The 13,970-nt window shown below is 36.6% G+C and overlaps 2 protein-coding genes across 2 annotated transcripts; one reads left to right on the forward strand and one right to left on the reverse strand.

The window, feature by feature from the left end:
* Nucleotides 1-2,029: 2,029 nt before the first annotated feature.
* On the forward strand, nt 2,030-4,539 carry LOC111788371 (cytochrome P450 85A-like). Its single transcript, XM_023668692.1, has 9 exons — nt 2,030-2,316; nt 2,359-2,679; nt 2,758-2,907; nt 2,999-3,241; nt 3,340-3,426; nt 3,506-3,584; nt 3,886-3,992; nt 4,076-4,200; nt 4,288-4,539. Exons 1-9 carry the CDS (start codon nt 2,128-2,130, stop codon nt 4,373-4,375), a joined length of 1,389 nt encoding a protein of 462 aa, XP_023524460.1. The 5' UTR covers nt 2,030-2,127; the 3' UTR covers nt 4,376-4,539.
* Nucleotides 4,540-5,522: 983 nt separating this feature from the next.
* LOC111804902 (probable tRNA (guanine(26)-N(2))-dimethyltransferase 2) lies at nt 5,523-13,684 on the reverse strand. The gene is made up of 12 exons (XM_023689727.1): nt 13,212-13,684; nt 12,185-12,490; nt 10,911-10,998; nt 10,452-10,573; nt 10,113-10,252; nt 9,955-10,027; nt 8,806-8,894; nt 8,559-8,664; nt 7,133-7,345; nt 6,362-6,556; nt 6,144-6,221; nt 5,523-5,980 (listed from the first exon to the last, which is right to left on the reverse strand). The coding sequence occupies exons 1-12, from the start codon at nt 13,305-13,307 to the stop codon at nt 5,741-5,743; spliced, it is 1,746 nt and encodes a 581-aa protein (XP_023545495.1). The 5' UTR covers nt 13,308-13,684; the 3' UTR covers nt 5,523-5,740.
* Nucleotides 13,685-13,970: the final 286 nt, after the last annotated feature.

Raw genomic sequence — 13,970 nt, forward strand, 5'->3', positions numbered from 1 at the left:
GCTAGCAGTGGGTTTCGATTGTTAAACTGGCACTCATTATTAAACCAAATCATTTAATTTTATTGAGTATGATGTAAATAGTGAATGGTTTTCTTGTAACAAAAAGGGTAGGATACCAGACCAACCTTACATTATGAGCGTTTTATGGTCCAATGTTTAAATTTTGACTAAGAGGTCAGATGTTCCAATCTTCTATCTGCGTCTCCCAAAAACAAAGCTAAATAAATCCTAAAGTTGTTACATGTCCAAATCAAATTCATGTCGTAACTATACTTGATTTGTTTTATTGTTTTTAAATTTTACTACGACACTTGTCGTCATTATAGTTATTACATAACAAAGATCTAGTATGCAGTTTATTGCATGTTGAAGTCAACATTCATCATAACTACACTGAATACTTGTTTGTATTACTACATATGTCGGAATATAGTTATTACACAACAAAACAGACATCAATAAAGGGAAAAAAGAAAAAAAAGAAAAAGAAATTCATTGCATGTCGAAATCAAAAATCGTCACACTACACTAAATATTTGTTTGTATTACTACATACGTCGGTATATAATTATTACATAACAAAATAGACGAAAATTAGATATAAAATTGGTTATAGAAAGGTATAAGTTATAATATGATTTGGTTGGGGGAATCCACAGTTTGGAAGGAGGAACAAGGGGCAGACTGTGATAGTTACAAAGTTTTAGTTGGAATGGAACCATGAAGTTAGAAGAAAATAAGGAACAGATTTTGTCTGTGTGTGTGTGTGTGTGTTTGTGCTTTTGACATCACATGGTAACCTATGAGAGTGGGAGTGTCTTCTAGTGTGTGTCTGTCTGTGTTCACTGTCATGTGAAGGACTGTAACAATTACAATGCCTTTTCTTTTTTGGTCAAATGGAGTGCTTTGCATGTGCTTCTTCCTCTTCCTCCCCCTCTCTTTACCATTTCAATATACTCCTGTTTCCCGCCCGATCGTGAGATCTTATATCAGTTAGAGAGATAAATGAAACGTTCTTTATTAGGGTATAGAAATCTATAACGACCCAGATCCACCACCCGTAGATATTGTCCTCTTTGAGCTTCCCATTTCGAGCTTTCTCTCAAGGCTTTAAAACGCGTCTGTTAGGGAAAAGTTTTCACACCCTTATAAACGGTGGTTTGTTCTCCTCCCCAACCAATATGGGACATCACAAAACCTCTCCCTAACAGAAGACGATATGTAATCAATCAAAGTGGACAATATCTATTAGCGATCGACTTCTTGAGCTTTTACACATATCCAAATCTTTCTCTCATTTCATAGTACTAAAACAGTCGCAATGCATACCAACATCGGTTTACTTCCATTTGGGTTTACCTTGAACAAGGATGATGTTGTTGTCCTTACTTATATATCGTAGAATTACATACGACTCTAGTCATGCCCAGATGGGCTAAGTTCTTCAAAGCTTAGTCAGCTAAGTTCTTCAAAGTTTCGTCATAACTTGTTCTATAAATGGGTTTTCACTATATTTGCATATGAATTACTATTTTCAAACTATGGATTTATTGATCTCATCACAGGCTACACCAAAACAACACACATGTCACATCAACTCGAGTTTCAAAAAACGTATTTAACGAGCAGTTTGTGCATGCTCGACTCATGCGATTACTATATAATCGTACCATATAGTTTGATATATGAGTTGTGAATCCTAAAATTAACAAATTCAAACATAATAAAGAAGGTAAATAAAAATAGGAGGTTGGTAGGTTACCAAGGCTGTTTTAGTTCAAGGGGTTTAAAGCCATTTCCCCTGTTTTTTCCCATAGCCATTGAATTGTACAGCTTTTGGGGTTAGCCTACTTTCCCTCTAAGTTTGGTAGGGTCCCCTCCCCTAATGGTATTGGGATCTTGATTTCCACAAATTTCACCCTTTTTCTCTTTCTCTATCTACACGCACGAACGAAGCTATGGCCCCCTTTTTCTCTCTCTCTCTCCTCCCCACACGCGGTGGTTCAGAGGTCTATATATATGACACTCGCTTCGCCACCACTAAATCCAACCAAGCCCCATACATAAACAGCTCCCTATCTCTCTCTCTTTCTCCTTGCTCCCATTTCGAGCTTCTTGGGAGCTTCAATGGCGTTGGCCTTAGCGATTCTAGCTCTGTTCTTGCTCCTCTGTTTTTGCTCTGCTTTGCTTCGATGGAATGAAGTTCGATACAGAAGAAAAGGGTTGCCCCCTGGTACAATGGGATGGCCTTTTTTTGGTGAGACCACTGAGTTTCTCAAACAAGGTCCTAATTTTATGAAATCCCAAAGAGCAAGGNGCTTTTTAATCATTGCTCTGTTTTTTTTTTTTTTGTAAAGGTATGGAAGCATTTTCAAGTCCCATATTTTGGGGTGTCCAACGATTGTTTCGATGGATCCTGAGGTTAATCGATATGTTTTGATGAATGAATCAAAAGGGCTTGTCCCTGGTTACCCTCAGTCCATGCTTGACATTCTTGGCAAATGCAATATTGCCGCCGTCCATGGCGGTGCTCACAAGGTCATGAGAGCTGCTCTGCTCTCTGTTGTCAGTCCCACCATGATTAGAGATCGTCTTCTTCCTAAAGTTGATGACTTTATGCGATCCCATTTGAGGAATTGGGATCAACAAATCATTGACATCCAAGAGAAGACGAAAGAGNTTTTTTTTTTTTTTTTTTTTTTTTTTTTTTTTTTTTTTTTTTTTTTTTTTTTTTTTTTTTTTTGTGTGTGTGTTCAGATGGCTCTACGGTCTTCTATGAAGCAGATTGCCGGAATCGAGTCCGGTCCGTTATCGGAATCTTTCATCCCAGAGTTCTTTAAGCTTGTTCTCGGCACGCTCTCGCTCCCGATCGATCTTCCCGGCACGAACTACCGCCGAGGAATTCAGGTGAAGCATAGGTTTCTATACATTGTAAAAGATGTCTGTGTCATCTCCATCTCTTATTGGGTTTAAGCTTTTGGAGGGTTGTGATTTTCAGGCGAGGAAGAACATCATAAAGCTGTTGCAGCAGCTGATAAACGAGAGAAGAGCCTCAGAGACACAAAAGGATGACATGCTTGGATTCTTCATGAGTGAAGAGAACAAATATAAGCTAAACGATGAAGAGGTTATTGATCAAATCATCACAGTTTTGTACTCTGGCTATGAAACTGTTTCGACAACATCAATGATGGCTGTCAAGTTCCTCCATGATCATCCCAAAGTTCTTCAGCAACTAAGAGTAAGAGACCAAAAGAGCTTTACAACCTTTTGAGTTGGAAGTTTGAAAAGGCAATTCTCTTTTACTTTTTTGTAAGTTAAAAGAGTTGATAAGTGCAGGAAGAGCATTTTGCAATCAGAGAAAAGAAAAGGGCAGAGGACCCCATTGATTGGGATGATCTTAAAGCCATGAAGTTCACTCGTGCGGTACTTACTGTCGTCTTTTTAACTGTTCTTTAGAGGAAAAGAAAAAGACACCAACTTTACTCTGTTTTGAATTGTTTAGGTGATATTCGAAACATCGAGGCTGGCCACAATTGTTAATGGGGTTTTGAGGAAAACTACGAAGGACATGGAGCTAAATGGTATATATGTTTTTTTTTTCTTTAGTTTTTGTTTTGTTTTGTGTTATTTAGGGGCTCAAGATCCTCTTTTGCAGTTACCAATTCATCTCCTTTTTTTTCACTTTGGGCCACTTTCTCTCTCTCTGTTTCTCCTCTGTTTCTCCTCTGTTTTGTGGGTCAGGCTTAGATAAGGGTCATACAGAATGACAGATCTTTTTCACCTCCTCATTACAACAATGTTCTGAGAGATCAAACCAAAAAGTTGGGCTAAAAAGTCAAAATCTTCTCACTTTTTTTCTTTTTTGTTTGGTGTTTTTTACAGGGTTTCTCATTCCAAAAGGATGGAGGATTTATGTATACACCAGAGAGATTAACTATGACGCTTTTCTCTATTCTGAACCTTTAACCTTCAACCCATGGAGATGGCTGGTGGGTCTTCTTCCCTCTCTCTCTCTCTCTTACTTACCCTCCATTGCCAAAATGACGAATTTGCCCTTGTGTGACATTCTCAGGACAAAAACTTGGAGTCCCATAATTACTTCTTCATCTTCGGAGGTGGAACCAGACATTGCCCTGGCAAAGAACTGGGAATTGCAGAGATTTCTACTTTTTTACATTACTTTGTAACTAAATACAGGTACCTTTCTTTTTTCCTGTGTATTGTTTGGCTAAATGGAACGAACAGAAGCTGAGTTCAAGATTCAAACTTTTATTTCTTTTGCAGATGGGAAGAAGTTGGAGGAGATAAGCTGTTGAAGTTTCCAAGGGTGGAAGCTCCAAGTGGGTTCCACATTAGGGTTTCATCATACTGACTGAACTAATTAATAATATTATAAAAAAAAGGGAGTTTGATGTACAGTGGGAGATGATGATATATGGGTAATGTCTATGTTAAAGAGAGATTGATGAAGGGATGATGATGTTTATAACATTCTAACACCTTAGTGACAAAAGGAATGAAATTGAATTTTCTCAACTGTTTGCATCTCTCTGTTTCCATTGCAAAGGACACTACTTTTCCAACATTGCAACCTCGGCCTTGCTCAACAAACCCAACCTCTACCCCATTGCCTTTGTTTTCGTGTATGACCTAACCATTGGCATCGAACAAATGTAACGACCTGATCACATCGGGCCATCATGTTATAAATGGTCTATTGCTGCAAGTAATTGTGAAGAACTCAACTACTCAAGTGTTTGGTTGGTGGATGCTAACTGGTAATATGAGGTCGATTAGAAGTCATTTAGCTCAAATCATGACCCAACCTATATGAGACAAGAAGCCACTTAATTTAGATGCGCTTATCCCAAACATTGACACAAGAGCACAAAGCTCAAGATCACATCGAACATAATTCAACCTCATGCAATTAGTCGAGCCTAACATGAGATGCAACTTGTGTAGAAAAGGCGCAACCAATTATATACCACCATGTTCACACCAAGCTACCAAAACACTCGCACAACCACTCAGTCATCAGTCATCCTTAAGTCATAGCTTGTGACCACTATGCACCCTGCCAACAATTCACAGCCGACAGTATCATAAATATTCTCTGGAGAAGACTAATACAAGCTCACTGTTATATGGAAACTCCATCAAACGCAGGATTCGGACCCATCTAAGCATTGAAAAGATTTTAGTATAAACAGTACTAGTGTCTAGAAACTGATTCTTGCTACCTCTTTCTCCAAAAGATGAGATTGTTCTTTGATTTTGTTTTTCTAATAGAGATGATCTCAATCAAATTATAAGATATATGTAACTCAACTTCTAAATATCAAAACACCAAATTATATATTAAAAAAAAGTTCGTAGAACAATAAATTACACCAATCTAAATTTCCTAATCCAAGCTTTAAAAACTAAGACTTTTAAAGCCAAGAAGCCTCGCAATTAAGATAAATAAATAAGAACGCCAGAGTCAGTTTGCATTCAGAAGCATTCGATCATAGGGATCGAGGGAAAAACTTCTTTTGTGCACTCCCTTGCAATCTTGGTCGTTCTCTCAACAGAAATCTAAATGATATATTTTGAAATAAAGCCTTCCTCAACATTAAACAAAAAATTCTACTTCTATAGAAGAGTCCACAAACAAGCATTTCATGTGTTGGGTCAAAATGTAAATATTGAAAAACTTAGAAACATGGTAGAAGATATGAGAATTCGCACACATTTACTGATTGGGAGCTGGATCTTCTTCTACCTTGGAACGTTTAGCATTAGGCTCTTCAGAATCTGCATGGCTAAGAGCTCCATTTACTGCATCAGCACCTAGTAGAGAGATGTGCTTACTCGTGATTTGACGACCTGCTCTCAGCTTTGGGCCCCAATGTCTTTCGGGATTTGGAAGGAAGCGTGCAACTTTCTTTGCCTGTGCCTTGCTAAGAGATGCTATAGCTCTAGCAAAATTAGCCTGCCAAGAAGATAAGAATTCGGAAAGGTACATCAGCTACAGGCCATCATTTTATGTGTTTGAATGTACAGAATAACATATTTGACAACGGGAAAAACGGGGCAAAAACATTGCAACTTAATGTTACCACGGACCAACAGTCGAACTTCAAAATGAAACTTACTTCAAGAACTGGTTCCTTGGCGAGAATGATACTTCCTGGCTGATCTTCAGGTTGAGCTTTTACAGGATGGTTTTTGACCTACAAGAAAAAACATCGATGAAACCTTGATACATGTGTAAGGAACATCTACAGTCCAGATCTGGTCAGAAGGCTATAATATATTATATACAAATGACTGTCTGAGTATATAATGAAGTGTATAATTCAGATTGCCTTACCCAGCAACGCATTATGTCCCAAATAACACTCATGGGAGCATCTGATTTCAGTCCTAAAGGATTCACATGAGTGCCCGATATGCGATATCCTGCATTAATAACTGCAGAACGGAAATTTACAGCTGATGGAGATGTGCACTTCAATGTTGCACAGAGGTTGTGTAGACTCAAAAATAAAGGAACATCCATCAGTTCCTGCACAGTAAAAATACATTTGAGTTAATAAATGCTGCACACAAACAAAGACATTCATCAGCATATAAGCATGATGATTTAGAGTATGTATGGAATGACACGTAACCAAGATGTTGCTAGTAAAGTGTTTACTCTAAAATTACTATTGTACTTAATCCTTCACAACTAGAAAACCAAATAACCAGGGAACTATACGCATGTACTACTCTATTTAATAAGTGAAAAAAAATGTCAACATATTTTTAAAAAACTGAAGTTAATGAACCTTTTTCTTTTAGATATTATCTATGGTCCAGATGATAAGATCTCAGGACAAGCTACACTCAAGTCTTCTAAATAAATCTATCTGAGTTGATCTTCTGGTTCCTTATTTATTGTAATGAATTTTTTTATAGGCCAAACTGATGGCATTTCCAAACTTTTTTTTCCATTTATTTGATGAGGGAAATTAGGTAATGGCTAAAATTACGGAGTTATATTGACTTGGGAAGAATAACTAACAGCATAATTCCAATGGCTTAATACATTTATAGACCAATATGGAGTTATAATGCCAGATCCACGCATAAAACGCACCTCTGAAATTGTTGTCAATACAGCAGATATACGATCATATGCAGGATAAGTGTCCTTCATAGACCTCACATCAGCTAGCATGGAGGTAACCCACTCTTGATCGTGGATTGGAGCAGACCAGATAGGCCCGCCCATGTTGAATTTCTTCCCACAATCACTGCACTCTTGAGGAACAGAAGGACCAAAACCAGGTAAATACCTGACGCTGTTATTCTGAAAGCAGAAGGATAGATGACACGTCAAGAAACTATACACAATTCATATTGTAAAGAACTTACTAATTCAAACAAGGACTCACTTCCAATCAGATGTAAATATATAACATGAAGATGAAAAAGGCATCATATATATCGATCAATTCCACAACAAGTGTCAATACAAGATCAATATAGCTTACATCAACCAGATTCTCTACATTCAAGGAGAAAAAAAATATATTATATATTGAATAAAAGGACGATAAGAAATCCATCATAGTACAGGGCAAAGAATCTCACAGAAAGCCTAATCTTCCTAGATAAGGTAAGGAAAAAGAAAAAGAAAAAGAAAAAGAAGCCACTACCTCGGGAAGTGCATAGAACTTTGAAAATGAATGTTCCTAAACCTTATTAACTACCATCTAGTTAAGCTTAAAAGCCTCCTATTCCTCTCTTTCCAACCTCTCATAATCAAGTATGAGGTTACATCAAAACAAACAAGTAGGCCAATCGTGAGAATTGGGTCCCTTAATCCAAAGCCTCAAAAGAAGTAATTCCAAGTCGCATATTCCAAAGATTAGAACATATTTTCATAAAAGTTCAGCCTTTTTCTTAGTCCGTAGATTTTGATTCCCTGCCAAGAGCCTCCACATTGGTTCTAGGCTCATCTTGCTGTGCTTGGTGCAAGTTCGATCCAAATTATTTTAAACACCCCCTTTGGCCTCTTGCTCGAATTGTTCATATCAGGCTTTTGATATTTATCTGGTTAAGAAGCTCAAGCATTTGAGGGATGATGGAGAACATCAATCCGGATCCTCTGTTTCAGAGAGGGACATGTACTTTGGAAAACTAGCTTTAAAAATGGGAAAATGTTCGTGGGATTAGACAGGCAGAGGGAAGATGTGTGGGGGTTAGTGTGTTATAATGACTCCCTTGCGCTCATATTTCAAAACATTTGTGAATAAATTTTTTACCACCAAAAGTTAAGGCCCATTACGTATTGCTTTGTGTTCTCCATTTTTGGCTGACTGCTGTGTTTTGTGGGCTGTTCGTTTTACTTTCATTTGACCCAATGAAAGCTAGTTGTACAAAGAAAGAGGGGTGCAGGGGGTAACCGTACAAATAAGCCGGAGAAACTTGCACCAGTTTGAGAAATTACATTGGACAATAAATATATACTCAATATATGTGATTAACCAACATAAATACCAGGTCGTAGTGAAATATACCTTGGAGACGCTTCTCCCGATCTGCTGGAGATGGAAAGAATCACAACCAGTGCACTGATAAACATATGAGAGCTTAAGGGGAGTATTTTTCATTGCACTTGCGGAACTGCAGCCAATTATTTCACCAAGTGTAAACAATCAAAGGAAAGCACCATCATATATAAATACTTATAGCACATAAAAATAAAAAATAAAAAAGTAGTGCAATATAGCTAACCCAGTACATTCAAAGGAATCGGCAACTTACGTGTAAACACGAACAAAAACCCGAACATAGAAATCCATCTGGACAGATAGGACAGGAACAATATACCGCTTGTATCTATTTGCATGGCTCTACAAAGAATTTAGAACAAAAATAATGCATAAGAGACCACTTCTACTTGTTAGTGAAACCAGAAATTTGAACGTTATATTTTAGATAAAGAGACATGCATGTTCTGAGATTAGAATGAAGAGGCAGGAGAAGCACTGTATGACAGATCTCCAATTAACTAAGAGATTAAGAAAAGAAAAGAAAAAAAATTCTTTCTTGAGTGAAAAATGCTCATGAACAGGCAGAACTAAATATTTTAATTGATCATAAAGTGGGTATCAACTTGGATATCACCACTAATAGTTCTTAAGTGATAAAAGCATGCAAACAGGAATTAATCGGTGTTAGTCTTTATGCTGCAGATCACTTATAGCTCAGATTCTGCGTTGCCACCCTTTCACCGGGAAGCCACATCCTTTTGACCAATGCCCACATTTATGGAGGCTAAGACAGAAGAGGAATCAAAGCATTTTCAAAGACTCTTTTAGTCCTTTGGAAGAATGTTGGACCTAGTTAGACTCTACGCATCTAGGTGTGTACATTGTATTATTCTTTCTGTAATTACAATATTTTGCTTATTTGTGCAAATTGGGTCCCTTTTTGTGATTCCCTTTGCCTCCAGGGATTTCTTCTCCCCTCCTTCACTCGATCAAATCCTTCTTTTTAATCCATTTCATTTAACCAATGGGTCCGAGCTTCCCAAGCTCTATGCTGTTGGGGAACTCCGCTTCAGTCTGACCCCCTTCTTGATTGACTATATTTGGGGTGAACGAATCATCAACCAAACGGGCCAGCGAAGCAACGAGGAGAAACCCAGAGGGAGATCAGATCAAGATTTCTCATCTCTATGGTAGACTCTTGTTGCCGAATCGAAGGGGCTTGGCTTGTACCAGGCTCTAGTACTACTCTCCTTTGTAATAGATTTTCAGTTTCCTACAGTGTGTTGTGTGCGTGTGTCATTTAAGAGCCTATACTGCACATTTCTAACGAGATAAGAATGATATTGACAGCATGTTAAGAAAGGTGGTAAAGTAATTCATCAAGTAAACTTTTGAGAAATACATAAGGAGATAGGCGTACCTCAATGCAGGCAAGGAGGATTCTTAAAGCCATTTCGTGGCAATATTTCCCTCTCAAAGGATAGGAACCATATCTGAATCGATCAGCAATTTTTAGGACGCATAATCTATTACAATATAAAAAAAAAACGAATGATAATTGAAGACTGAAAAACTTACTTGGAATAGCAAACTTCTCCATTCCCCCCGCAAAGGACTGCCATATCAGTTGCGGTGCACATCAGCATGCCACCATCAACAACAGATTGAACGGCAGAATCCAAGAAAATAGAAGGTGAACCATAAGGATCCAGATCAACCTGAAATAACCCAAATAAGTTGCATAAAAGTTTCAACCTTGTATTCACGTAAGTGCACATATCATTACGTTATATATAATTATTCTAAGTGGCTACTATTCTAAACTGTAACAAGGAAAAAGAAAATGCATTCCCATAGTTGCTTCCCTATATGATTTCCAAGGAGCTAACCTTCATATCTGAAATAGTGCGTACATACCATGTCAAATTCATTTGGATGAGTAAGCATATAAACACGAGCATCAGTAAGATGTGATTCCACTTTTGCACATGCTACTGAACCATTAAACTTGATGTTTCTCCGACAAGCTTCAACCGATGCTGTTGAAAAGCAATTTTTATCATTAACAGGTTCAGTTAACAACGGACAACTAAAAAGAAACACCTAAATGGCATATCAATAACAATAATAGCATACAAACGAGTATAATGGATAACTTCCATTCCTAAGGTTCCACTGGCAGTTTGAGACATAAATCTATACAGAAAAAAAGGGAAAGAATTACAAACACTAAGGTATGTTTTGGAGTGATTTGTCATGTCCTTTTTAGTTTTTTAGTTCTCTTCTCTTTATTTATTATTTTTTTTTTTTTTGGTAGCCAAGAAACATATTTGCTAAAAGGAACTTTTTGATATTACCAATAATTTGAAAAATTACCTTTATCATTGTCTAGCGCCACAACTTGACCAATCCCCTCTACTTCACGAGCATATCTTAAGGCTCTTAGCCCAGAAGCTGACAAGGCCTTCAAATTTAAAACAGGCATTATTCAGAAAGTAGTGAATGAACAACATATCACCGAATCCCAAACCAGGCATCCCAAAGGAGAAGCAAACACAAACAGACAAGATTTTAGAAGCACAAACATAACATCAGAGTCAGAGAGACACGATGACAACATGTTGAACAGTAGATTCTAATATGTTAGTACTTAGTTCAGGGACACGTTCATCTTCATGGACATGGCATATACAAACTATTCAGAACAACTTTTATCTAATATATTGGTATTTTTTTACGCATCTACATAATTTTCACATAAAAGATGCAATTCACATTATGATGCTTAAAACTTCAACTACTATGAGAATGGGACAATAAGCGATACAGCATTTGAATGAATTTGAGAAGCCAATTACACAATGTTTAACAATGCAGCGATGTATATCAAAAGTATATATAGGAAAACCAAAGTCGGATTTAGAATAAAAGTAAAAATATATGATATTATTATCCCCCAAAAAATCAGATTTAAAATAAAAATAAGAAAAACTCTAAACTAATGACCCAACTATCATATAAGAAGCAAAAATTTAAATATCAGACAAGCAGTTGTATCTTCATTTGAAATTCATCATTTTATATTAAAAAAGAAAAAAATCTGTGATGTCCTTATCCTTTCCCTTGGTCTTCCATTTGTTCAAAATAAATTATGTCCTAGTGGCTAATTCAACTCAAGATAGCAAACAACTGGAGGAGATGTTTGGGGGAGGATAAATATTGCAATCATCTAAGAACTTGTAGTTAGAAAAGCCCCCAGCTGGGTTACATTGTTCCAAAACTAATGTAATAAAGGAATCTTCAATTTTAGTACTAATGGAACTCCCAGCCATTTGGTTAAAAAAAAAATACAACAGAGAGGTAAAAAACTTCAGGCTCCTTATTCTATTCCCTAATTGATAAATCTTCGCCAAACTTCTTGTTGAGCATCTCTAGAAAATCCTTCCTAGTGGCAGCATCATTTCAGGATTTCAGTTGCCTTTATAAGAAAGGACAGATTATAGACTCTGTATCACTCACTCAAACAGAGGACTAATAACTCAAGCATGACACGTTCCTAAATTGAATATACTCCCCACATCATTAAACAATAAACTATGATTAAATTCTGCACGTGCACATAATATAATGATCAATGAAATTAAAAGAACCTCAAGAACTCTAATAGGCTTGGCATCTCTTCGTTCTTTTCCCTCTACGTTCTCTTTCTGTTCTTCTGGCAACATTGGACTCCCACATTCATTTGATAGTTTTTCATGAGCATCACAATCTGTATTGCACTTTTCATCATTTGTTGCAGATTCGTTCGAAGCTTCATCCATAACAATTTCAGAACCATTATTTTCAGAAATCTTTTGTGCTGATTTGGCTCTTCTTGATATTTTTGCCTCATGCTCCTGCTTGTGTTTTGATATAAATGCCCTAAGGACAGCTATGGATAGGTCTCTGTTGTTAACCTGAGTATTACAACCGAGAACAGTCAAAATTCTACAATGGAAAAAAGCTTCATGCTATACGGGCCGTAAAGAGTAAAAAAAGGGAAATGAAAATCCAAAAGCCACACAGATAGAACAAAGTTGGTAACAGTTTTCATTAAGGAAAAAGAGAACTGCCAGTTACTCTTAATTACAGAGGGAAAGCTGGGACTTCAAAACAAATTATGTAGTAAAGAGCAATGATTTAGCTAATGCTGCTGCCAAGAATCTCAAAAGGAACTATAAGTTATTCTTAAGAATAAGGAGATTGCTATCATATAGTGCAAACTGTATGGAACAACATATTTAAATTTATCATACCACATTATACTTCGATGATTTAAATAAATTGTACATCTTAGTTTCTCCCGAAAATATCAGTTATTTAAATACACTAACATGCTGAAGTTTCGAGATAGTAGCAACACCTAAAAAGCCTCTTCACTTCATCAAAATATAAAATTTCCCAAAGCTACCCCTTCTCCCCCAAGCTTTCCCATTAAAACAAGAACAGAAGTCAAATCTTAGATATTTTCCAAATCAATAACCGCGTCAAACTTTAAATGCTAGAAACAATCATATGTAAATCATTTTCCCACCCCAAGAATCCATGGAAACTTTTGACTGGCCTATAAATTTTAACAAAGAACAACGCCTGAACTCCAAAACTCCAGAAAACCATTATTCAAGTTAAAAAAGGCACCTGGGTCTTATTGAAAAAGACTTCATTCTTCGCGTGCATGAGAATCTCAGCCTCTCCCTCCTTGATGATGGTGAATTCACTAAGATCTGTCGCCATTATTGCGGCTCTCACATGCAACGAAAAACAGTTTCTAGGATTCTTCCTTCTTCCGCTCCTTGCTAGTTTCAAGGGTGGTCAAAGCAGAAGGCTACGACCCTGAAAAACCTCCAATACCTCCGCTTCTCTTGGTTTTGAGAGATTCGTGTGATGGTTTCAGAGCTGCAGTTAGATAAACAAAACCAACCACTGAGAAGAAACCAACACTTAAATATGTTGAATATGATTCATGAACTGTAATTTTGAACAGCGGAACCCTATTGCCACTACTCAATTGCTGCTTGACAATTGAAAGTTCCCTCAAATTCCGCGCACGATATATATTCTTCGATCTTTAACCTTAAACCCTAATCTCCAATCCACGGCTAGAGGCTGAGGTTTTGCGCCAACTCATAATGTTAATATTTAAAAACGTTAAATTTAATTTTCTTTTCTTAATATAAAAATAAATTATACTTTCTAGATTAAATTATAAATTTCATACTTATTCTATTTAATCTCCAAATCTTCCGAGAATATTCAAAATTCACGTTTGAACATTTAATCATGATATTGATTTAATCACACGGATTATGTTTATTGAACAATCATTAGTTAATTTAATATAATTTGATAAAAAAAAATATATAAATAGCTAAAAAAAATAAAATAAGAGAATATATT

This window comes from Cucurbita pepo, chromosome LG01 (genome assembly GCF_002806865.2).
Source record: "Cucurbita pepo subsp. pepo cultivar mu-cu-16 chromosome LG01, ASM280686v2, whole genome shotgun sequence".
In the NCBI taxonomy this organism is placed as follows: domain Eukaryota; kingdom Viridiplantae; phylum Streptophyta; class Magnoliopsida; order Cucurbitales; family Cucurbitaceae; genus Cucurbita; species Cucurbita pepo.

Coding starts and splice junctions, on each gene's coding strand:
- LOC111804902 (XM_023689727.1), bottom strand. CDS start 13,307: ATGGCGACAGATCTTAGTGAATTCACCATCATCAAGGAGGGAGAGGCT. Junction 8,895..9,954: donor TCCTCCTTGCCTGCATTGAG/GTACGCCTATCT, acceptor AATTCTTTGTAG/AGCCATGCAAATAGATACAA. Junction 8,665..8,805: donor GTTTTTGTTCGTGTTTACAC/GTAAGTTGCCGA, acceptor AATTGGCTGCAG/TTCCGCAAGTGCAATGAAAA.
- LOC111788371 (XM_023668692.1), top strand. CDS start 2,128: ATGGCGTTGGCCTTAGCGATTCTAGCTCTGTTCTTGCTCCTCTGTTTT. Junction 3,427..3,505: donor CCATGAAGTTCACTCGTGCG/GTACTTACTGTC, acceptor TGAATTGTTTAG/GTGATATTCGAAACATCGAG. Junction 3,585..3,885: donor GAAGGACATGGAGCTAAATG/GTATATATGTTT, acceptor TGTTTTTTACAG/GGTTTCTCATTCCAAAAGGA.